The sequence below is a fragment of the Podarcis vaucheri genome (genome assembly GCF_965113315.1).
Source record: "Podarcis vaucheri genome assembly, chromosome: 8".
In the NCBI taxonomy this organism is placed as follows: domain Eukaryota; kingdom Metazoa; phylum Chordata; class Lepidosauria; order Squamata; family Lacertidae; genus Podarcis; species Podarcis vaucheri.
In genome coordinates, this window is record NC_138766.1 from 91444318 (window position 1) to 91468358 (window position 24041).

The 24041-nt window shown below is 47.5% G+C and overlaps 1 protein-coding gene across 1 annotated transcript; it reads left to right on the forward strand.

The window, feature by feature from the left end:
• The first annotated feature begins 2106 nt into the window (after positions 1-2106).
• On the forward strand, positions 2107-11605 carry PSCA (prostate stem cell antigen). Its single transcript, XM_082236007.1, has 4 exons — positions 2107-2230; positions 5657-5786; positions 9539-9646; positions 11311-11605. The coding sequence occupies exons 2-4, from the start codon at positions 5735-5737 to the stop codon at positions 11523-11525; spliced, it is 375 nt and encodes a 124-aa protein (XP_082092133.1). The 5' UTR covers positions 2107-2230; positions 5657-5734; the 3' UTR covers positions 11526-11605.
• Positions 11606-24041: the final 12436 nt, after the last annotated feature.

Genomic DNA, 24041 nt, shown 5'->3' on the forward strand with positions numbered 1-24041 from the left:
CTATCCAATCACTGAACGTCACTTTTGATCCCTTATTTGCATAACTATCTACAGTATCCCCCTGCTGGCCCAGGGTGAGAACTTCAGTACATAACACAAACGAACAGGACCTCCAACAGATTAAGTAAAGAAAATAGATATAGCAATAGCTCCCACCCCATCTTTTGTGTGGTGAGTTCCCGACACCCGCAGGTGGAAATAATGACACATGACAAAATTATTAAGGTTAATGGGCGAAAAAAGGCCACAACTTTATTGGTTACAGGTGATGAGCAGTACTGGCTTAGGCATTGGTCCTAACTGACTATATCCAACTCCAGCCTGTCCGCTTGAAGTCCTGGAAGGGTTAACCGCCAGTAGGGGGAGTCCTGCTGATGCACATCAACTAGGAACTCCCCCGGGATCACCACTAGGGGGCATGCCTTAGGCCCTCACCTCCATAGGCTTTGGACAGGGCCATGCCCCTCAGAATCCTTTAACGGACTACCCTTCAATATGCGGGGCAGGTGATGGCATTTCCTCCCCTTTTCCATCTACAGAACGATACCAATGCCTAACCGCCAATACCAAGAAAGTTGTAATGATTTGCTACGAGGTAGGCAAAAACCGTGGCTGGTGCCAATTTGCCAAGTGGGAAAATTCCTAGCAGGTCCCTCAATGGTTACCAACCAAGGTCCATAGCAAGGTCAAGGAACGAAAACCTTATAGGATGGGAGGGTAGGGAAAACAGGAACAGCTGGCAGGTGGCAAAGAGGGAGATCCCCGGCCGCGTCCTTCTTTAAATAGGGCAGGCCACGCCCCCAGAGCCAGCTGATTGGCCGGCCAGGGGGTGATGCGGCCGGGAATTCCCCCAATCGCGCGGGGCTGGCCTCCACCCACTGTGCGCATGAAGCCCACAACCCAACCTCCTCCTAAGGCGGAAGTGACTTTACCTGAAGCAGTGAAACTTCTCCACAGAGAGAGGAATGCATATCTCATTTTGAATGCCGCTCTGCTGCTTAATTCTTTATTTATTTTCTTTTTTGAGAAAAGCAGAGAAATTTAATACCGGGCCAAACAAAGAACTATGGAATTGGGGGTGACTCAGTGTCGATATACAAGGCTGTATATTGTCTCCCTGCTTATTTAACTTATATGCAGAATTCATCATGTGAAAGGCTGGGCTGGATGAATCCCAAGCCGGAATTAAGATTGCCGGAAGAAATATCAACAACCTCAGATATGCAGATGACACAACCTTGATGGCAGAAAGTGAAGAGGAATTAAAGAACCTTTTAATGAGGGTGAAAGAGGAGAGCGCAAAATATGGTATGAAGCTCAACATCAAAAAAACGAAGATCGTGGCCACTGGGCCCATCACCTCCTGGCAAATAGAAGGGGAAGAAATTGAGGCAGTGAGAGATTTTAATTTCTTGGGCTCCATGATCACTGCAGATGGTGACAGCAGTCACGAAATTAAAAGACGCCTGCTCCTTGGGAGAAAGGCGATGGCAAACCTAGACAACATCTTAAAAAGCAGAGACATCACCTTGCCAACAAAGGTCCGTATAGTAAAAGCCATGGTTTTCCCAAGAGTGATGTATGGAAGTGAGAGCTGGACCATAAAGAAGGCTGATCGCCGAAGAATTGATGCTTTTGAATTATGGTGCTGGAGGAGACTCTTGAGAGTCCCATGGACTGCAAGAAGATCAAACCTCTCCATTCTGAAGGAAATCAGCCCTGAGCGCTCACTGGAAGGACAGATCGTGAAGCTGAGGCTCCAATACTTTGGCCACCTCATGAGAAGAGAAGACTCCCTGGAAAAGACCCTGGTGTTGGGAAAGATGGAGGGCACAAGGAGAAGGGGACGACAGAGAATGAGATAGTTGGATGGTGTTCTCAAAGCTACCAGCATGAGTTTGATCAAACTGCGGGAGGCAGTGGAGGACAGGAGTGCCTGGCGTGCTCTGGTCCATGGGGTCACGAAGAGTCGGACACAACTAAACGACTAAACAACAACAACAACAGTGTCAATGTTGTCATAGATTCACACTCTTGCACACAGTGAAAAGTGGACCAGGCTAACTGGGCAGCTGCTGTGCCCTGGCTGCCTGATGATCCAGAAAGCAAGTATTTATGACACTTCACGCAGCGCTGATGTCAAATCCTAGCAGGCTGCTGAACCAATAGGACTCAAAGCCCAAGAAGGACCCTCCTTTGCAAGACAGACAAGCCATCCAATGTGTGCCCAGTAAGTTGGCTGGATTTGGCCGTAGTTCAGTGGTAGAGTCCCTGCTTCTCCATGTGGATGGTCTGTGGTTGAATCCCTTGTCTCTCCAGTTCAAGGATCAGGGCCAAAAAAACAAACCTTCTCTGGCTCACTAAAGGAGGATAGTATAAGGGGCAGTATAGTAAAACTTGCTTTCCTGTTCTCTCTGCGTTGCTGTTCTGTGTTACAGGCAGCTGCAGCAACCTCCAGGTCTGGGCGTGAGTTCAGGAAGCCCCCGGTTCAGATCTTACCACACGAGGCTCAGCCTTCCATCTGTAAAATGGGCGCAACGTTGCCAAATTTACAGGGCTCTGTTGCAAAACATAATGAGATTTGAAATAGACTATGGGAATTGATGCTGTTGGTGGTGATAGCTCATCCACACAGGTCTGCCACACACAAGAGCAGCTGCAACAGAAGGACAATTACTGCCGCTACAGTGGTACCTCAGGTTAAGTACTTAATTCGTTCCAGAGGTCCGTTCTTAACCTGAAACTGTTCTTAACCTGAAGCACCACTTTAGCTAATGTGGCCTCCTGTTGCCGCCGCGCCGCCAGAGCACGATTTCTGTTCTCATCCTGAAGCAAAGTTCTTAACCTGAAGCACTATTTCTGGGTTAGCGGAGTCTGTAACCTGAAGCGTATGTAACCCGAGGTACCACTGTATTATTGTTTGCATTGCATAAATATGGACTCTGTGTTCTCAAAAGCCAAAGTGGTGTTTACAGCTATGAGGATAGAACGTCCCTTCACCAAGGGAGACCCAAATTTGGCAGTAAGAAAAAAAAACAGATCTCCGTAACACATACAAATTGAGCGAATGCGCATAATTTCACTCATTTCACGTAATTTGCTCGACAAATTTGCAACATTCATTCAGTTCTATGGTAATAATAATAATAATAATAATAATAATAATAATAATAATAATAATTTATTTGTACCCTGCCCAGCTGGGCGGCTCCCAACAGAATATTAAAAGCACAATCAAACATGAAAAACTTCCCTAAACAGGTCCGCCTTCAGATGTCTTCTAAAAGTCAGATAGTTGTTTATCTCTTTGACATCTGGTGGGAGGGCGTTCCACAGGGGGGTGCCACTACTGAGAAGGCCCTCTGCCTGGTTCCCTGTAGCTTTGCAGGGACGGAACCGCCAGAAGGCCCTCGGTGGTGGACCTCAGTGTTCAGGCTGAACGATGGGAGTGGAGAGGCTCCTTCAGGTATACTGGACTGAGGCCATTTAGGGCTTTAAAGGTCAGCGCCAACACTTTGAATTGTGCTCCGAAATGTGAGTAGACCTGCATAGAATTGCACTGTCAATGCTAGAGTAACAGAGCAATTAACAACAACAACCTTATGCCAGACTATGTAGAGCTAGAAGAAGCAGCTCTTGCTGCTAAGCAGGGAAAGGTTAGGACGGTGCCCTGAAGGAACCCTTGGTTTCACCTGCTACAGGCAGCTCTTATGTTGTTATAGAGCATTGCTTAAGAACATAAAAGAGCTTGCTGGATCAGGCCTATGGCCCATCTAGTCCAGCCTCCTGTCCTTGCAGGGGCCAAACAGATGCCTCTATTGGAAAACCCACAAGCAAGATTCAAGCACAAAAGCCCCCTCTCTTCCTTCGATTTACAGCCACCGGGATTCACAAGCATTGGTTCCTTCGACTGTGGAAGTCAGAGCATGCTAGCCACAGTGGCGTAGCGTGGGGGGTGCAGGGGGGCCGGCCGCACCGGGCGCATCATCTGGGGGTTAGGGTTAGGGGGCGCAAATCCACGGGTTAGGGGGCGCAAATTACTTGCCTTGCCCCGGGTGCTGACAACCCACGCTACGCCACTGGCTAGCCATCACAACTAGCAGCCTTTGATAGCCCATCGCTATCTTTTAATTTGTCTTTTAAAGCCGTATAAGTTGGTGGCGATTTCTGCCGCCTGCGGAAGCAAGTTCCATAGTTCAACCATGCACTCATTGTTTCTAAGATTCCAACACACTTCCAATCATATTTCCCCAACCTTAATAATAATAATAATATTTTTTTATTTATATCCCGCCCTCCCCAACCAAAGCCGGGCTCAGAATGGCTAACAACAATAAAAGTAACACAGCATTCTAAAATCAATTCATTCTAAAATCAATTCAGAATCAAATTCATGGCGACCATTGGGCTAGAGTTCTGTGAGGATTACAGAAGGAGGGGGTCAGGCTGTGCCTTGGCCAAAGGCCTGATGGAACAGCTCTGTCTTGCAGGTCCTGCGGAAAGATGTCAAGTTCCGCAGGGCCCTAGTCTCTTGTGGCAGAGCGTTCCACCAGATCGGGGGGAAAGCAACTTCATCATAAAGTTTTACCAAGCCCCTCCATTAAATATCTCCACAGTTGCTCCTTTCCTCAAGTACAGTGGTACCTCAGTTTTCGAACCTAATCCATTCCTTTCTGAAACGTTCAAAAACAGAGTCACAAAAGGCGGTCCGCAAATTCAGTGGAGAAATTGGGGGGGGGGGGGACTTCAGCCATTCGACTTCCGGGGCATGTTGGAAAACAGAAGCATTTACTTTCGGGTTTTCGGCATTCGAAAACCGAAACGTTTGGCTTCCGAGACATTAGACAACCAAGGTACCCCTACTATAAACTTTATTTCTTTAAAGGAGGGGGGGGGAGTCTGAAACGGCCATTCTGCAGCAGCTGACCCCTGGCTCAAATCCTGTGGCTTTTTCAGTGTGTGTGGCGTCGTGGCAAACATGCCGTGATTCCACATGGTTTGTGGCAGGGAGTCTTCAGCTGGGCATTGCAGGGGGTTGGACTAGATGACCCCTGGAGCCCCTTTCAACTCTACCGTCCTATGACTGTATGCAATCCTCCTCTTGAGTCCAACCAGTTCTTCCTCCGTCTCCTTTGGATACCAACTCCTGATGGCAGCATGTTAGCAGCAAGGCCTGTGGACTTTGCATTGCTTTAAGGTGTCTTAAGGTGTGGAAATAGCTTTCAGGTATAGATAAAGCTTAACCTGTTCTGACTTAGATGCCCTCAGGCATCCTCCAACCCTAAGCCCAGATTGAATTTGGCGGCTCATAATTGGCATCTATGAAAGCCAACAGACCAAGGTATGCAGGTCTGGGTGGATAAAGCGAGTGTCATCGCTTAGACATGTGAGCAGGAGAAATCTCACCCGCCCTGATCAAGGAGGGAAGGGACCATTTGCCCAAAAAAATACCCACCACACCCTATGCCCACCTCATTCTTCATCTGCTTAGTTCCACTGCTGTGCTCTGAGTTGCCTAAGGGCACCGCGAGGGCAGGCAGGGGAACTCCTGTTCGGAGAGGAGGGTTGGTGATGCCTCACATTCCTGGTGAGAAGAAGCCCCATTGGTCCTGCCAGAAGCTGGACATGACCCTCCCAGTCTCATGTGGGCCAACAGTTACTTTTCAGAGTATATAAAGCAGCCCCAAGACGTGAGGATGCTCCATTCCCCGCGTGACGAAGACATCCACCAGCGATGAAGGCCCTTCTGATCTTCGTGGTGGCTGGAAGCTTCTTCATGCAGCCAAGTAAGTCTTTCAGGTGGTTTTTCTTCATTCTGAGCGTATTTCTTCTAGGAAACTCAGCTCTGTGAGCTGTCAAAACCTTAATTCGTCCTTCAGAAGCCAACCAGAGCCAGTGGAGTGGAGTGGAGTGGTTAAAGCGTTAGACTAAGACCTGGGAGTTGTTGTTGTTTAGTCGTTTAGTCGTGTCCGATTCTTCGTGACCCCATGGACCAGAGCATGCCAGGCACTCCTGTCTTCCACTGCCTCCCGCAGTTTGGTCAGACTCATGTTTGTAGCTTCGAGAACACTGTCCCACCATCTCGTCCTCTGTCGTCCCCTTCTCCTTCTGCCCTCCATCTTTCCCAACATCAGGGTCTTTTCCAGGGAGTCTTCTCTTCTCATGAGGTGGCCAAAGTCTTGGAGCCTCAGCTTCAGGATCTGTCCTTCCAGTGAGCACTCAGGGCTGATTTCCTTCAGAATGGATCGGTTTGATCTTCTTGCAGTCCATGGGACTCTCAAGAGTCTCCTCCAGCACCAGAATTCAAAAGCATCAATTCTTCGGCGATCAGCCTTCTTTAGGGTCCAGCTCTCACCTGGGAGACCAGGGTTCGAATCCTCACTCTGCTATGAAGCTCAGTGGGTGACCTTGGGCCGGTCACTGCCTCTCTGCCTAACCTAACTCACAGGGCTGTTGTGGAGATTAAATAAGGAGCGGTAGAACTATGTACACCACCTCTAACTCCTTGGAGGAAAAGGTGGGATATAAGTGCAATAAATAAATGGATTGATCAATTGATCAAATGATTGCATTGCATTTATACCCCCCTTTTTTTTTCCTCCAAGGAGATCAAAGTGGCAAAAATTGTTCTCAACCTCCCCATTTAATTCCAACAGCAACTCTGTGAGGTGATTTGGGTTGGGAGACACAGACTGGAAACCAAGGTCACTCAGTGAGTTTCACAATGCCCAAGTAAGGATTGAAACTCTGGTCTCTGGCACTTGGAAGTTAAAGACCTCCAAAACATAACTTCAACGAGTTTGCTCCCACAGCCCTTATTAGGGTTATTTCCTGTTAAGATTCCCCAAGCATTCTCTGAAACTTTGACTCTTAATCAAACCTTCGAGACGGGAGTTTTACAAATGCCTCAAATGTCAATATTTGCCAGAGTTTTATCGTTGGCGTGCAATGGAATTTAGCATGTTACGGTTTTTTTATATTTGGCATGCCAAATACTGTCGTTTGAAATTACTGCGTTAGATACTTGGCACCAGAGATGGGGTAAGAATTCAATCCGGTTCATGTTGAAAGGAGAACCTAACTAATTTGCAGTTTCTGAAACAATCTGTGGACGGGAATAGAGCCGTCCTCCAAAATCTGGAGAAATGCAGTTTTCCAGCCAAACGATACGTTTTTTAAAAAAACCAGACTAGGGCAAGGTGTGCATAAAAATGGATATATACAGGAATTTGGGAGGGAGGATTGGGCTATCCTGCTTGCTCTGAGTGCCACAATATCTCCCCACCCCAGGCCTCCCTATTTCTCACCAACAGCTCCCCTCAAAAATGACAATTGTATCTCTTCTCCTCAACTTCTGAAGCCACAAAGGGTTCTGATATCTTCCCCAGCCTCACCCCCTGGTCACCCTCTCTCCCACCCAGAGTTTTCCCCAAAGGACAATGATGTCTGCAGTGTCTCTCTCTCTCTCTCTCTCTCTCTCACACACACACACACACACACACACACACACACACACACAAGCCTTCCTCAGCACCAGCAGAAAGAGAGGGAGGAGAGCCCCCTTCTAGCTGCTCACGGCCGCACCTCTTCTTCCTCCCGAGGTGACCCATTCAAGCTCTGAGGTATATCCTTGCAAGAGCCTGCTTCTAAGTCTCAGCTCAGGCCTTGCGCCTCTTGCCCCTCCTGGTGGCTCAGACTGTCATTACAGCATGACAACGATCTAGTACAAACATAGTATAGAAGGAAGTGATATTCAGACAGTCAATCTACTGGGGGAAATTGGTTTGAAAACCTATGTGTGCTAGGTTTAAAATTGCATTGTGAAATGTGCATATTTTGGCAGAGACGTCCAGTGCCCTAACACACAGGAGCCGAGCCAAAGAACTTGTTGACTGATTTACCCCTGCTTCCCCTTAACTGTGTCATTTCCCCTGGTTTATTTTTTGATTATAAGATTGTCAAGGGACGCTCCTATCCTCTTGTACTCACGCAAAGCACTGGGAACACTGATAGGCTATGTATCAATTAATAAATACTAAGGTTCCAGGGAGGATGTAAGATTGTTCTTGAACTCTCTCCAACATATTAGATATGGAAACTGACAGCGGTCTGATTTTGATGGCCTGTAACCTTAAAACAGTTTACAAGAAAAGGGGGATAAAACAATCATTAAGAAAAATTGACAACAGTAATTGAAGACTTTTGAAAAGTGAACATAACAATAGAGGGGAAAACAGCTTAAAACTTGCACCAGTTTCCTAAACCTCTGGTAGACTTGCCCAGTGCTTTTTTTTTTCTGGGAGGAACACAGGGTACGCACACCCCTAAACATTTTGTGAATCTAACTTTGGCCTCATTAAGGGCCAAATTTTCAATATGAGTCGGAAAAGGAGAGTACCCCTAAACTTTTTTTTTTAAAGCACTGGACTTGCCTAAACAAAAAAAGTTTTTAACAGGTTTCAAAAAGAGTACAGTGAAGGCACTTGCCTAGTATTATTAGTGAGCACAGATCCCTAGCATGAATCTTACTTACATATTCTGCTGAAAAATATCAGCTGACAAAGACTATTACGAAACAGTAGTATCATTCCACAGACACTGTCCTTTTGAGGCTTTTGAGACATCTTCCGCTGAAACTGTTGAAAGACTCTTGAGAGACTTTGGAAACTTTCGAAAGACTATTGTGAGATTGTCCTTAGACATCTGTTTTGAGTACACAGCTTGGCGGTCCTCGCTACCGCTCTGTTATATTGTGCATATGAACTCTGATTGGCTTATTCTTATAATTTGAATGATATCATTATTCAATTATATAGTCTCAACTAACTATTAGCCTATGTGTTGTGTTTGTATTGTTGCGATTGGTTCTTGTCAAAATTACAAATACCTAAATACAGACAGTCATTTACCCTCGCTAGATTCAACGTGCTGCCATCTGCTTTATTGCAGGGCAGATTTGAGGGTAAACCGTACGCGGAAGAAGTCTGCCCCTGCAGCTTGATGGAGGTAGAAACTGTCTCTCATGCCTTGTTCTGCTGCCATTTCTATGGGGATATACGCTCAGTATTTATTACCCCTGCTATGCAAAAATCTCCAATTGAATCTGAACTTCAGTGTCTAAAATCCCTGGTAGAGGACAAGGAACCTGAGATCACATTAAGGGTAGCCAAATTCTGTGTGATTGCCATAAAACTTAGGGAACAAGCTGCGCTATCATAACGATTAAGATTTTAAATGATAATTTTAGGTTATATGTTAGTGACTAAGTTTTAATTTATACATTTTTTGACTGTTGCTATATCTGTATTGTCCCTGTTATACCTGATTGCAAATTCAAATGTATCTCTATCGTGTTTGAAGACTTCCTTGATATTATATGTGGGCTGGAACTGGTCTGTGACCGAAATAATAAAATTCAAGATTCAAGGTTCTTATTGCAACACAGGGGTTTGTTTTTGCTATTAATAGGCAGGAATTTCCAAAGTGTAGCTTCTTCACTTTGTTCCCCCCCCCATTAAACCGTTTCCCTCTCTTATAGCTGGTTCACTGAAGTGTTACACCTGCAACACCCAAGTCAACAACAATAACTGCAAAGGACAGCAAAACTGTGATGGAATTGGACAAGTATGCAAAACAGATGTCATTGGTAAGACCATTTCTCAGGTGCCCTTCTTCTTCTGTTGGGTTTGTTATAACTTCCCCAATTCCTCAAATATCGGAACCAAGCTGTTAAAAAATCCTGCTTTCAAAATAAACCTTTATGCCCCCTTTTTAATACAAAAGCGGCAAGAAAGGCAATTCTTTCTCTGTGTCCTTTGATTTTGGCTATTCTTATTTTCGCAAATATATATATATAGACACGGGTGGTGCTGGGGTCTAAACCACTGAGCCTAGGACTTGCCGATCAGAAGGTCAGTGGTTCGAATCCCCGCCACGGGGTGACCTCCCGTTGCTCAGTCCCTGCTCCTGCCAACCTAGCAGTTCGAAAGCATGTCAGAGTGCAAGTAGATAAACAGGTACCGCTCCGGCAGGAAGGTAAACATCATTTCCGTGTGCTGCTCTGGTTCGACAGAAGCAGCTTAGTCATGCTGGCCACATGACCCAGAAGCTGTATGCTGGCTTAAATAACTGTTGGAAATGATATGTTTAAAAAAATGTATTAAAAAAAAGTTCAACATTTTTGGGATTTCCTAAAAAAAATAATCGGGTGATTTCGGGGTGTCCTTTTTTTACTTTTTGAACTATGGCAACCCTATGCTTGCAGGTTTCCCACTGTTTGGTGAGAACAGGATTTATTATTATTTTTATTATTAATTTTTATTATTAATTTTTTAACATATAAATTCCAACAACCAGTTAACATAACTTCTTATCTTATACAGTATTTTAGACTTCCGTCAACAACCTCTGAAGATTTTCCATTCTTTATCACTTGTTCTGCATTTCTTAATTTCTCTATCACTTTAAATTCTCCTTAACTAATCATTCTCTTCAAAGTCTTCCTTGCAATATTTCACAAAGTCCTCCTTACCGAACTTCTTGCAGTCCTACTAGCGTAATCTGTTTATCACAACTGCTTTTCAAATAGTTCAAGTATTTACTCCAGTCCTCTATTGAAATATACTCGGAGTCGAGAGTGGATTTCATGCTCTTTATTCAGCTCATAGTGGTGAGGAGGAATGGAAGTTCCCCCAGAATGTCTGCTTTATATACATTATTTACACAATGGGCCCCACGTGATTGGCCAATTCCGGGATTCTCCTGTAGGCCAATCAGGTTGTGGATTCACTTCCATCTGGAGCTGGATAGGGTGGCTCCTGCGGACCAATCAGACTGCTGCATTGTTCTAAGGGCAATCAGACTGCTGCATTCTGAATCCTATTGTTCTAGGACCAATCAGACTGCTGCATTCTGAATCCTATTGTTCTAGGACCAATCAGACTGCTGCATTTTGGATCCTATTGTTCTAGGACAAATCAGACTGCTGCATTCTGAATCCTACTGTTCTAGGACCAATTGGACTGCTGCATTCTGAATCCTATTGTTCTAGGACCAATCAGACTGCTGCATTTTGGATCCTATTGTTCTAGGACAAATCAGACTGCTGCATTTTGGATCCTTTTCAACTCAGTACATAACACCTATGAATCTCTGATCCCGCAGGTTTCGAATCCTTCCTCTTAATTTATCTAATTTTGCACCGTCCATTAATTTCATTTGCCATTCTTCTTTTGTCGGTAATTCTTCTTGCTTCCATTTTTGTGCCAATAATATTCTTGCTGCTGTTGCTCCCGATCTTCTTCTTCCCAGGTGTCGTGGGCCTTTTCAACGTCATCTCGAAAGAATGTACCGCGTCCTGTGATCCTTACTTCAGCGACTTCAAGGTGGGAAGAAGGAATGTCTCCTGCTGTTCCACCGACCTCTGCAACGTCAACGGAGCCTCTGACTTCAAGATGGGTTACGTCCAAGTGGCCTTGGCCCTTTCCGCCAGCCTTGCCTGCGTCCTTCTCAGAAGCAGCCTCTGAGGAGAGGGCTGCCTGTGTAGCTGTACAGAAGAGAAACCAAATCTAGATTCTTTCCCACTAAAGTGACATTCGAAACCTTATAGATCTGTTGAACGGCACTGACGGGTCTCTGCTGCTGCGAACGTGGATGTCTTTCTAGAGTGACATATTAGGGATTATGGGAGTTGCTGGGCACACCCAAACCCCATTCCGGTGTAGGGCGTAGATGTTGGCCAACTTGACGATTCTTCAGGTGTCCTAGCAAAGTATTAGAAAATAGAATTGTAGAGTTGGAGGGTCATCTAATTCAACCCTCTTCAGTGCAGGAATCACAGCTAAAGAACCCCTCTGTTTGGAAACCTCCAACGAAGGAAAGTCCATCACCTCCTGAGATCCATTCCACCGTCAGACAGCTCTGTCAGAAAGTTATTCCTCGTATTTAGTTGAAAATCTCCTTTAATTGCAATTTGAATCCATTCATTTGAGTCCTACACTCCAGAGCAGCAGAAAACAAGCTTACTGCGTCTTCCCTATGACCGCCCCATAGATTTTTGAAGATGGTGATCATACTATATTTAAATAGATTTTGGCTGATGATGTCCCAGTTTTCTATAACAAGCAGGGCTGTCCCCAACCCTCTGCAGGCTCGAAAGCTAGGGGTTGTGCAATCAAGTTAAATGTCACTTCTGAGTGATGTTGACAGACAGGAGTATTTGAGAACCTTTCACTTGGGCAGAGATGATCTTACCTTCTGCTCACCTTGTGAGTGAGCATGTGGTCCAGCGACAGAGCTCTGTCAAAAGCTGGATTTTTAAAACGTCTTCTAAAAAAAACTCCCAACAGCCTAGGAAGCAAATAATCATACCTAGATGTTGCGGCTCTAAGCTATAAAATATTCAGAATCCGCTCCCCTCTAGCAAATTTCCCAATAGGATTAGGGTAGTAAACTCATTTGTGCGTGATCTCTGCCGCTTCATACTGCAGGAAGTTAGATGTTGAAATTGTTGAGTGAAACTGGGAACTGACTTGTCTGTTTTGAGTGTCGGATCCATCCTCTTCAGGAAATGCAATGGCGCCCAGCGCGCTTTCGCTGCGCGGTGCTGAGTCGTTCCGCTTCTCCCGGCTATAGCAGAGTTTCTTCAGCAGCCGTGTGTCTGTGTGTAAGGATTTATCAGCACGGCAGTACAGTGGTACCTCTGGATGCGAGCGGGATCCGTTCCGGAGCCCCGTTCGCATCCTGAAGCAAACGCAACCCGCGTGCGCGGGTCGCGATTTGCCGCTTCCGCGCATGCGCGTGACGTCGTGTTGAGCGCATGCGCGAGCAGCAAAACTCAGAAGTAACGCATTCCGTTACTTCTGGGTCGCCGCGGAGCGCAACCCGAAAACGCATATTCAACCCGAGGTATGACTGTAAAACTCTCGTACACAGCTTCTTGTATTCTGCGAAGCTTTAATGGACAGCAGCAAAACAATAAGTCAGCCAGGTGAGAGCGACGACATGTTGCCTTTCCTTTGCAGCCAAAACAGAAAGCGAAAGTAAGTTCACAATCATACCCCGGGAACAGGACTGTCATTTCCCTTGAGTTATTAACCCTGTAAGCTCTGGGACTCCTCACGGAAATGCCCCTTCATAGAGAATGAGAATTAAGAACATCAGTAGAGCCTGCTACATCAGGCCAGTGGTCCATTTAGCCCACCATCTTGTTCTCACAGTGACCAACCAGATGCCTCTATTGGGAAACCCAGAAGCAAAATCTGAGCATAAGATCAACACTCAACTGGTGTTGGAATGCATTGCTATGTCTATGGAGGCAGAGCAACAGCTATTGTGGCTGCTAGCAGAGGTTCAGCACTCCTAAGTCCCATGGGGAATTACCAGAATGGGATGGAAAGGGAAAATTGGGAATCAATATTTCACAACGGTGGTGATGTAGTTGAGGGTTTTAGGCAGCGGGGAGTCTGGGAAGGAAACGGGCAAGGCAGGGAGGGAAGGAGGAAAATAAATAAAAAAAGGAGGTGTGATTAGGGATGGGAGACGAATTCAATTCATTCTGGATTTCAAGGCAAACATACGTAATTTGCCCTTTTTGGAACAATATAGGAGCCGAAATACAGCCCGCCTTCAAAGGGAGCACTCTGCTGGATTTTGCAACATGGGTGTTTAGCTCAGAAAAGTTGTGCTGGGATTAATATAAATAGGGTGAGATGTCGATACAAATGAATCTGTTGGTGGAAAGAACTTACAAAATTGCAAGGTTGTGAAAACTGTTCTGCAAACACGTGAAAGTCACACTAAAAAGGCTTGTGAATTTCCATGAGGAATTATTGGTACAGTTGGGTTTAAGATTGGGAAAATGAGAAAGCGGGAGAAAGCGAAATTGACAGATTAACTGCTATCCCCGCAGCATGGTGGGCTTCCTTGCACCCTTTTGGCAACCTCTACCCGAAACAAACAGGCCACCCTAGATAAGGAATAAGAAGAAATTAAGCTGTTTTCATATTATCAGGCTTGACTCCCTGCTTAGACATTACGGTTGATCTTGTGTTGTGTTTCCTCCTCCTTTGCATTTGTATTCTTAGTTGCAAACTACCCAAAAGCATACTACCTTTATGAGTGGCGTAGAAAACCTTTATTTAAAAAAGTAATAAAGAATAAGATTTTGAAGGATCTCTACACGCTGAAAGTCGTGACTGTTTTCCTCCAACATATCCCTAAGATGCACACCCTTCCACCAACTCACTGCACCCAAACTCTCACAGTGTTCCTATAAATTCAAAAGTTTGCTTTGAGCAATTTCACTACCTTTTCCCAAACTCATAGGTAGGCAAACTAAGGCCCAGGGGCTGGATCCGGCCCAATCACCTTCTAAATCAGCCCGCAGACGGTCTGGGAATCAGCATGTTTTTACATGAGTAGAATGTGTGCTTTTATTTAAAATGCATCTCTGGGTAACTTGTGGGGCATAAGAATTCATTTATTTATTTTTCCCCAAAATATAGTCCGCCCCCCCCCCCGCAAGGTCTGAGGGACAGTGGACCAGCCCCCTGCTGAAAAGGTTTGCTGACCCCTGCCCTAGCTGGAAGTTCTCAGCACTGAACACAATGTGATGAGACTAATAGTTAGAGAGACATTCCTGGCTATCTGGAGACTGACTCCTACCATTAACTCCCACTGATGAACCATCAGCTGTCATCAAGCGATTGACCTTTGAAAGGATGGCCATCTAGCAGCCATAAAACCATTTGGCCTGTGATCATAAATAGCTGTAAAGGCGGGTGAATTGGGGGAGTGTGTTCCAGGAGACCAAGATGTTCTTCTTGAGGACACTGGGTCAGCAACCATCCTATTGCAGGAATTTAATGTTAGGATCCTTGAACTGGGTTCCAGAGTTTGATCTGGAAGCTCCACAAAACATCCCTTTTTTACTGGTTCTTAGAAGTGTGTCTCTTGCCGGGTGTACAATGCAGTCGGAACAAAGGAGGTCATGGTTGACACAAGCTTTATGGCTGTTGAAAGATACGTGCACACAGCTTAATGCAAGCAACAAAAGGATAAAATCACACAGGCATGTGAAGAATGAATAAGAGGAATTTCTTGTGCAGCAGAGATTAAAAGTAGTAGGGGTGATCTGTCAGCCAAGGGTCTTACACATGGGTAGGCAAACTAAGGCCCGGGGGCCAGATCCGGCCCAATCACCTTCTAAATGTGGCCCGCGGACGGTCCAGGAATCAGCGTGTTTTTACATGAGTAGAATGTGTCCTTTTATTTAAAATGCATCTCTGGGTTACTTGTGGACGCAGATGGCGCTGTGGGTTAAACCACAGAGCCTAGGACTTGCCGATCAGAAGGTTGGCGGTTCAAATCCCTGCGCCGGGGTGAGCTCCCGTTGCTCAGTCCCTGCTCCTGCCAACCTAGCAGTTCGAAAGCACATCAAAGTACAAGTAGATAAATAGGTACCGCTCCGGCGGGTAGGTAAACGGCGTTTCCATGCACTGCTCTGGTTCGCCAGAAGTGGCTTAGTCATGCTGGCCACATGACCACGCTGGCTCCCTCGGCCAATAAAGCAAGATGAGCGCCACATTCCCAGAGTCGGTCATGGGTCCCTTTACCTTTAAGGAGTCTCAAAGCGGCTAACATTCTCCTTTCCCTTCCTTCCCCACAACAAACACTCTGTGAGGTGAGTGAGGCTGAGAGATTTCAGAGAAGTGTGACTGGCCCAAAGTCACCCAGCAGCTGAATGTGGAGGAGCGAAGAAGCGAACCCGGTTCACCAGATTACAAGTCCACCGCTCTTAACCACTACACCACGCTGGCTCTGTAATACACAACCCTCAAGCAGGTCCTGAGTGGAAGAGCCACTTTATCCTCCTTTGACTTCCTGCAACTGGGATTCAGACGTGTTCCAGCCTCCAACCATGGAGGCAGAGAATAGCCACTGTGACTGGTAGCTGGTGAGACCTTCCCACTGGGATTTCTGCTGGAGATGCAGCATGCGATCTTCTGCATACAAAACAGGTGTTCTACCACTGCAAAGTCCCCAAGTTCCCCAGGAAAACCAGGACATCCCATAGATAGATAATTTATTATGGTCAAAGACCAGCTCGCATAACACAATAAAAACAGTTTTTAATAATAATATATACAATCAGAGCAGATTGCAGCAATAGCTCATGAGTTAAAATTGAGATATATACATACACCAGTACAACTGAGATTTGGGCTACCATGAAAATTGACCCTGAGGCACCCCAAAGGGCGACTTCAGCATTTCCCTAGTAAGCTGTTTTATTCTAGAGGATGATCTGTGCCTACAAATCTGGGCGCAGAATCTGGCTACCAGCCAGGTCGTCTTGTGATCTTTGCCTAAGACACCCCATATTTCACCACAAGAGAACGGCTGCCATTTTGCTTCCCACAATCTCGCATGATTTCGTGGCGCAATTCCTCCCCGAGGAAAGCTTTTGGGGGGCTGAAATCTCATGCGGTGCCCCAAAAAAGAATGTGGGTGGCGCTGTGGTCTAAACCACTGAGCCTAGGGCTTGCCAATCTGAAGGTCAGCGGTTCGAATCCCCACAACCGGATGAGCTCCCGTTGCTTGGTCCCTGCTCCTGCCAACCTAGCAGTTCGAAAGCACAAAGTGCACGTAGATAAACAGGTACCACTCCAGTGGGAAGGTCAATGGCGTTTCCGTGCGCTGCTCTGGTTCACCAGAAGCGGCTTAGTCATGCTGGCCACATGACCCGGAAGCTGTACGCCGGCTCCCTCGGCCAATAAAGCGAGATGAGCGCCGCAACCCCAGAGTCGTCCATGACTGGACCTAATGGTCAGGGGTCCCTTTACCCTTTATCTAATCTATGCGGTGCCCCAAAATGTGCATTCTTGGGCATTGTGCCCCCCCAAAAAAAAACACTTGGAGGGGGGAACCACAGTGTGAGATCACAGCAACCCAAATGGCCTCCATGTTCTGGTGATAAAAAACGGGAAGATGGCACCCAGGAAGATAGCATCCTGGATTTTGGCTTCAAAGTGTTGGCTGCAGTAGTCGATACTGATCCTGCACTGCAAGGGGTTGGACTAGATGATTACAGGGGTCCCTTCCAGCCCTGTGATTGTATGAGAGACAAATACTCTGACCTTGCATAAGGCAGCCTTTCTTCATTGCAGCCAAATTTATCTCACCTGTCAAAGCAAGATATTATTTCGTACGGCCTGTTACCCTTTAACATTTCCCCATGGCTCTTGATTAGTCACGCAGACACCCTGGATCAAGACTCCAGGGTCCAGTGACTTTGCCGCCTGGTGCAGAGTCTCAGCGGACGGTCTTACGCAAGTGCAGAGGGCTGCAGGCGTTCATGGGTGGCGATGCAAAGGGAGAGGCGACATTCTGCTTGGGCGGCTTGGAAAAACACCAGCCGGCCTGCAACACCCTGCCCCAGGGACTGTATCGTGGCCCCTGCCTCGTCACCCAAACAAGAGGAAGAAGGTTCTATTGTTCCGCATAATTCTCCCTGGCAGAAACCGAGAGCTCTTTTACGAACGCCTGGTGAAAAGAGAGCCCTGCCCTTTCGTTACGAAACCAAAGCACTCATGAATGCAAACATTAATACCCCCAGAGGGAACATTAAGTCCAGAGCTTTGTTTTCCCCCAGCCGGAACTCACCAGAACGCAGTTCTGGCACCTGTCAAGTTAGGCACCATTGGCATTGTAAGTGAAGAAGAGAGGCATTCATAGAGAGTTTTTGCACCTCTTTTTCTAGAAAAATAGCACTGGTTAAGTCCCTTTCCAAGTTCACATAGAGATGTCACAGAAATATCGCTGCATTGAGTGGACAAGCCCAAGAGTTGGCCCAACGGTCAAGAAGGTGGTTTCTGCATGTGCTATTGTGATGGCCTGGGACTCGGACTCAGACTCGGAACCAGAGGAGTCTCAGTCTGCACCGGATCCTTTGCCTCAGGCATCACCTGAACCAAGTCTGGGGCCTGATATTGAAGAGCCCCAGTCTGCACAGGTTCCCCTGCAACAAGCACCAGCTGGGCCGAGTCAGGGGCCTGAGCCTGCCCTGGCTCCAGATGCGGGGATGACCTTGTTGCCTCCAGCTGGGCCACCACTTACAGCTGCTCCACTACCAGTTGGGTCAGGGGAGACTGAGGCGGCCCCTGGGTCTAGTAACCCACCCACGTCTCCCGAGCTGCAGAGACTGAGGTCTGAGAGAAGGAGAGACCTGAGTACTTGCAGGAGGAGTGCTCACCTTCGGGCGAAACAGGGAGGTGAGTCGCTGGGGGATCAGGACCGGCCGCTACCCTGACAAAGATAAAAGGCTGTTGGACCCCGCCCCAGGTTGCAGGAGCAACGTTGCTGTTTGCTAGATCCTGCCTGAGAACCTGTACCTGTCCTTGCCTGGTTTCCTACCTCGTGTCCTGCCTTGGCCCTGTCAGACTGACTCCTAGTGGAAGCTTCAGCTTCTGGACCCATCCTGGACCACATTTCATGGGTTACCCCCGGGTCCAGCACCCGGGCTATGGAGGGAAGTGAGGGGCAGGTGGAGCTTGTCAGCCTGGGAAAGGAGCCCATCTAGAAGAAGGAGAACTCTGGTCCTCAACCTCTGCTGCATTGTAGGGCATCTTCAGGAGAAGAAAAGGCTAAGGAGTAAACGCTGTACACATCCAGAGTGGACTCCTTAAGGCTGGATGGCACCTTGTATGCCTTCTTCCAGCAACTCCTGCAGCCAAGCTGGTCCCAAACATTTGGCTCTGCTTTCCTTTGGACCACAACAGCAAGGTAGAGAGGGGTGGGGGTTTATCGCCTTGGCAGCCTAGGACCCCCACACACTCTGCCCATGCTTCACCCTCAGTGATCCACTCCATTGTCTTTTGAGTCAGACGGATGCCAAGAATTGCTCTAGTTATCTCCTGCTTGGGCTACTGCAATGCGCTCTACGTGGGGCTACCTTTGAAGGTGACCCGGAAACTACAACTAATCCAGAATGCGGCAGCTAGACTGGTGACTGGGAGTGGCTGCTGGGACCACATAACACCAGTCCTGAAAGACCTACATTGGCTCCCAGTACGTTCCTGAGCACAATTCAAAGTGTTGGTGCTGACCTAAACGGCCTCGGTCCAGTATATCTGAAGGAGCGTCACCACCCCTATCGTCCAGCCCAGACACCGAGGTCCAGCGCTGAGGACCTTCTGGCAGTTCCCTCACTGCGAAAAGTGAAGGTACTGGAACTAGGCAGATGGCCTTCTCGGTGGTGGTGCCCGCCCTGTGGAACGCCCTCCCACCACATGTCAAGGAAATAAACAACTATCTGACTTTTAGAAGACATCTGAAGGCACCTTGTTTAGGGAAGTTTTTAATGTTTGATTGTGCTTTTAATATTCTGTTGGGAGCCGCCCAGAGTGGCTGGGGAAATCCAGCCAGATGGGTGGGGTATAAATAATAAATTAGTAGTAGTAGTAGTAGTAGTAGTAGTAGTAGTACATCTTTTCACCTCTCTCTCCCTGTCCACCCACCACCACCCAGGACCCACCTTCAAAATTATGAGCAACCTTCAAAACCCCCAAAGTGGAAGATTCTGCCTTACATTCCCACAAACACACTGACGCAAATAAATGTGTCATTGTCATTCCTTTTGCTTCCAAGGTGGGAAGGGGGTTGCAGGTGGGAAGGGGGTTGCAATGGAGTATCCTGGTAGTGGGCAGGGCTGACTGACTGGAACGTCAGGCGGGAGCAATCCACATTAGAGCATGGTTTTATAGCTTTAAAAGCTGGTGAGTCTTAGGTCAACCATGGATGCTGTTCCCATCATTACTTCTTCCCAATTGACAAGTACTGGGTTTGAAGGGGACATTCTGTTCTGGAAAAACACTAGCTGGACTTCTCCAATCCATAAACCACGGACTGACCTGAGTTTAATGGACCTGTTTCATAACTTTCCCTCAAGGCTGCTGAGATAAGGCAGGCGTTTCAGGACCCCAGGACCTGAGAAATTATTACCTCTGATAATTCAGGAGGGTGGTTTTTTCCTCCCAGAAGACAGGGTTTACGCGATTTCCATCACCAAATCTTTACAGAAGCCGCTTGCCTTGTGTGTTTGGATCACCTGCTCAGCGCTCAACATACAAGTGAAACTCGGAAAATTAGAATATTGTGGAAAAGTTCGTTTATTTCAGTAATTCAACTTAAAAGGTGAAACTAATATATGAGATAGACTCATGATATGCCAAGCCTTTGTTATAATTGTGATGATCAAGGCGTACAGCTGATGAAAACCCCAAATTAACAATCTCAGAAAATTAGAATATTTAATGAAATCAGCAAAACAAGGACTGCAAATAGAGCAATATTGGACCTCTGAGATGTAGAAGCATGCATATATACACAGTCCTTGGTTTGGGCCCTTTTTGCATCAATTACTGCCTCAGTGCAACGTTGCATGGATGCTATCAGCCTGTGGCACCGCTGAGGTGTTATGGAAGAGCAGGATGCTTCAGTAGCAGCCTTCAGCTCTTCTGCATTGCGTTCCAATATTGCTCTATCAGCTGTACGCCATGATCGTCACAATGATAACAAATAAAGGCTAGACACATCTCGCTTTGCATGTCATGAGTCCAGTGGCGTAGTGTGGGGGGTGCAGGGGGGGCTGGCCGCACCGGGCGCAACATCTGGGGGTTAGGGTTAGGGGGCGCAAATCCACGGGTTAGGGGGCGCAAATTACTTGCCTTGCCCCGGGTGCTGACAACCCACGCTACGCCACTCCATGAGTCTATCTCATATATTAGTTTCACCTTCAGCCATTTCTCACCTTCTCACCCCTTGCCTTTTCCTGTAAGACCTATTACAGTCGTTAAGAGTCGTCAACAGGCTCATCTCAGCTATCTGCCAATCTCCCATTCCCACCACCCTTCTGAGTAATACCCCTCCCCACCTTCTCACTATATAGAAGGATGTGGCAACTTCTGTTTCAGTGTATCTGAAGAAGTGTGCATGCACACGAAAGCTCATACCAAGAACTAACTTAGTTGGTCTTTAAGGTGCTACTGGAAAGAATTTTTTTATTTTGACTATGGCAGACCAACACGGCTACCTATCTGTAATTAGTTTCACCTGTAAGAGCAAGAGAAGAACCTGTCAGATCAGGCCAGCTTCCTGTTCTCAAAGTGAACAACCAGGTCCTTGTGTGGGAAACCAGAACGCAGGATTCTAACCTGAGAGCAGAAATCTCCTTTCCTGTGGTTTCCAGCAACAGAAGTATTGTGGTGGCCCAGCAGAACCATCAAACTGCACAAGATGTGATGGATGCAAACATGCCTTTCAGCTGACTGTATACTGGATGTTTTCTTCTGACTTGTTCTTGGTTTGGTAGGAATTATGGCCTATTCACGAATGTGTCCACCCACCTGTCAAATGTGGTCCATTGGGTGGGGTGGGTGGAGAAGGTAAAGATCTGGGTCACTGCCCAGATTCAGTCTCCCCAACCCTGGATTAAAGGGTTTAGTGAACGGCTCAAGCAGAAGAACTTGGTTTTATTCATTTCAACCTCCGTGATCGAGCAGTGATGTGAAGCAGTCTTTGAGCTATCCCAGATCAAAGTTGCTAAGGACCTTGCAAATTAATAGGTAAAGGTAAAGGGACCCCTGGCCATTAGGTCCAGTCGTGGCCGACTCTGGAGTTGCAGCACTCATCTCGCTTTATTGGCCGAGGGAGCCGGCGTACAGCTTCCGGGTCATGTGGCATGACTAAGCCGCTTCTGGCGAACCAGAGCAGCGCACGGAAACGCCGTTTACCTTCCCGCCGGAGCGGTACCTATTTATCTACTTGCACTTGACGTGCTTTCGAACTGCTAGGTTGGCAGGAGAAGGGACCGAGCAATGGGAGCTCATCCCGTCGCAGGGATTCAAACCACTGACCTTCTGATCAGCAAGTCCTAGGCTCTGTGGTTTAACCCACAGTGCCACCCGCATCCCTTACAAGTTGCTAAGGACTTTGCAAATTAATACAAGACCCTTAAACTGGGCCAGGTAGCATATGGGCAGCCCATGGAAACATTTCAGAACTGGTCTCACACCCTCCAACATTTGGTCTTGCACTCTGGTGTGAGCCAACTGAGTTGCACCACAAGTCTGTACGAGAAAACACCTGACTTTTGGTCCTGCGCCTTGGTGCAGCCCAAGCATGGGAGCCAAAATGCAACCTCTGGGATTGCCATCCTAAACCGGGGAGGCTTCTGTCAATCCAGATTGCCCCCCTTAAAATGTGACAATTGTGTATTATGCTGTCTGCCCCCATCAACAATCCAGCCACAGTGTTTTGCAGCAGCTGTAGTCTCCAAGAGAGGACCCACATAGAGCCCATTGCAGTAATCCAGCCTTGAGGTTACCGGAGGATGAATTGTGCATTTGAATGATTTGAAGGAAGAGAAAGTCTTAGGAGGTAGTTTCAGGATTAGGGGTCAGCAAGGGAGAATGGGAGGTGTGGTATCAGAAATGATGATGATGATGATGATGATATCCCGCCCTCCCCAGCCGAAGCCAGGTTCAGAGTGGCTAACAACAGTAAAAATAACACAATTTACATAAAATCACAATCAATTAATTGAAATACATTCTAAAATCAATTCACTCTAAAATCAATTCAGAATCAAATTAATGGCAACAGTTGGGCTAGAGTTCTGTGCGGATTACCGAAGGAGGGGGTCAGGCTGTGCCTCAGCCAAAAGCCTGGTGGAACAGCTCTGTCTTGAAGGCCCTGCAGAAAGATGTCAAGTCCCTCAGGGCCCTAGTCTCTTGTGACAGAGCGTTCCGTCAAGTTGGGGCCAGTACTGAAAAGGCCCTGGCTCTGGTTGAGGCCAGCCTAACCTCCCTGTGGCCCGGGACCTCCAAGGTGTTTTTGTTTGAAGACCATAAGGTCCTCTGTGGGACATACCAGGAGAGGAGATCCCGTAGGTACGAGGGTCCTAGGCCATATAGGGCTTTAAACAGAGGTTCTTCCCGAGTTGGAGGAATGAAGCCAGGGGCATAGGGAGGGGGAAGCGGTCCACCCCAGGTGTCATCCTTGAGGGGGGTGACAAAGTGGTACACCAGAGGGGTCAGCACTTACCGTAGGGCCTGGCCTGCAGTGCGCCCGAGCCACACGTCTCTCCCGGGAGTGACATGGTGCCCAGGCGAACTCCATGGGCAGCTTGCCGCCTTGCCCCTCTGGGCGGAGTACCACGGCACCCCAATGCGCGGATCGTCACAGCACCCTGGAGCACGAATCACCATGGTGCCCCCGTGGGCGACTCGCCCCGCCCCCGCCACTCCGGGTGCCAGAGCAACTAGCTACGCCCCTGAGTGAAGGTTCCAGGCAGGGATATAACAGCATATCAGGGCAGGGAAATGTGAGGGGTGGGAGCCATGAATACTGCTGGATACAGAAGGATCTACTTAATCTCAAGAACGCAGTAAGAGTTTGTTGGATCAGGCCAATGGGCCATCTAGTCCAGTATCCTGTTCTCACAATGACCGACCAGATACCTCTTTGGGGAAACCAGCAAGCAGGATTTGAACTCAAGAGCACTCTCCATACGGCTTCCATTTACCACTGTGCAATAGCTAAGATAAATTCCTGCAGGCTCCATGGGGTCTCGATTTATATTGGTTATTCACAGTACATCCATACCTCATGTTACGCCCACTTCATGTTACGTTCTTTCAGGTTACGTCCCGTGGCGATCTGGAAGTACCAGAAAGGGTTACTTCCGGGTTTCGCCGCTCGCACATGCGCAGATGCACAAAATGACGCCATGCGCATGCACAGAAGCGGCGAGTCGCAACCCATGTGTGCGCAGACGCACCACTGCGTGTTGCGTTCTTTGCATGTTGCAAATGAGCCTCTGGAACGGATCCCGTTCGGAGCCAGAGGTACCACTCTAGTGCAGTAATTTCCCTTCTACGTCAGTCACAGCAGCAAACAGGGCCAACTTACCCATTGGCGCTAGGGGTGCGGGGCACCTAGATGCCAGGCTCTCAGGGCACCAGGATGAGAGTCCGGGGCCA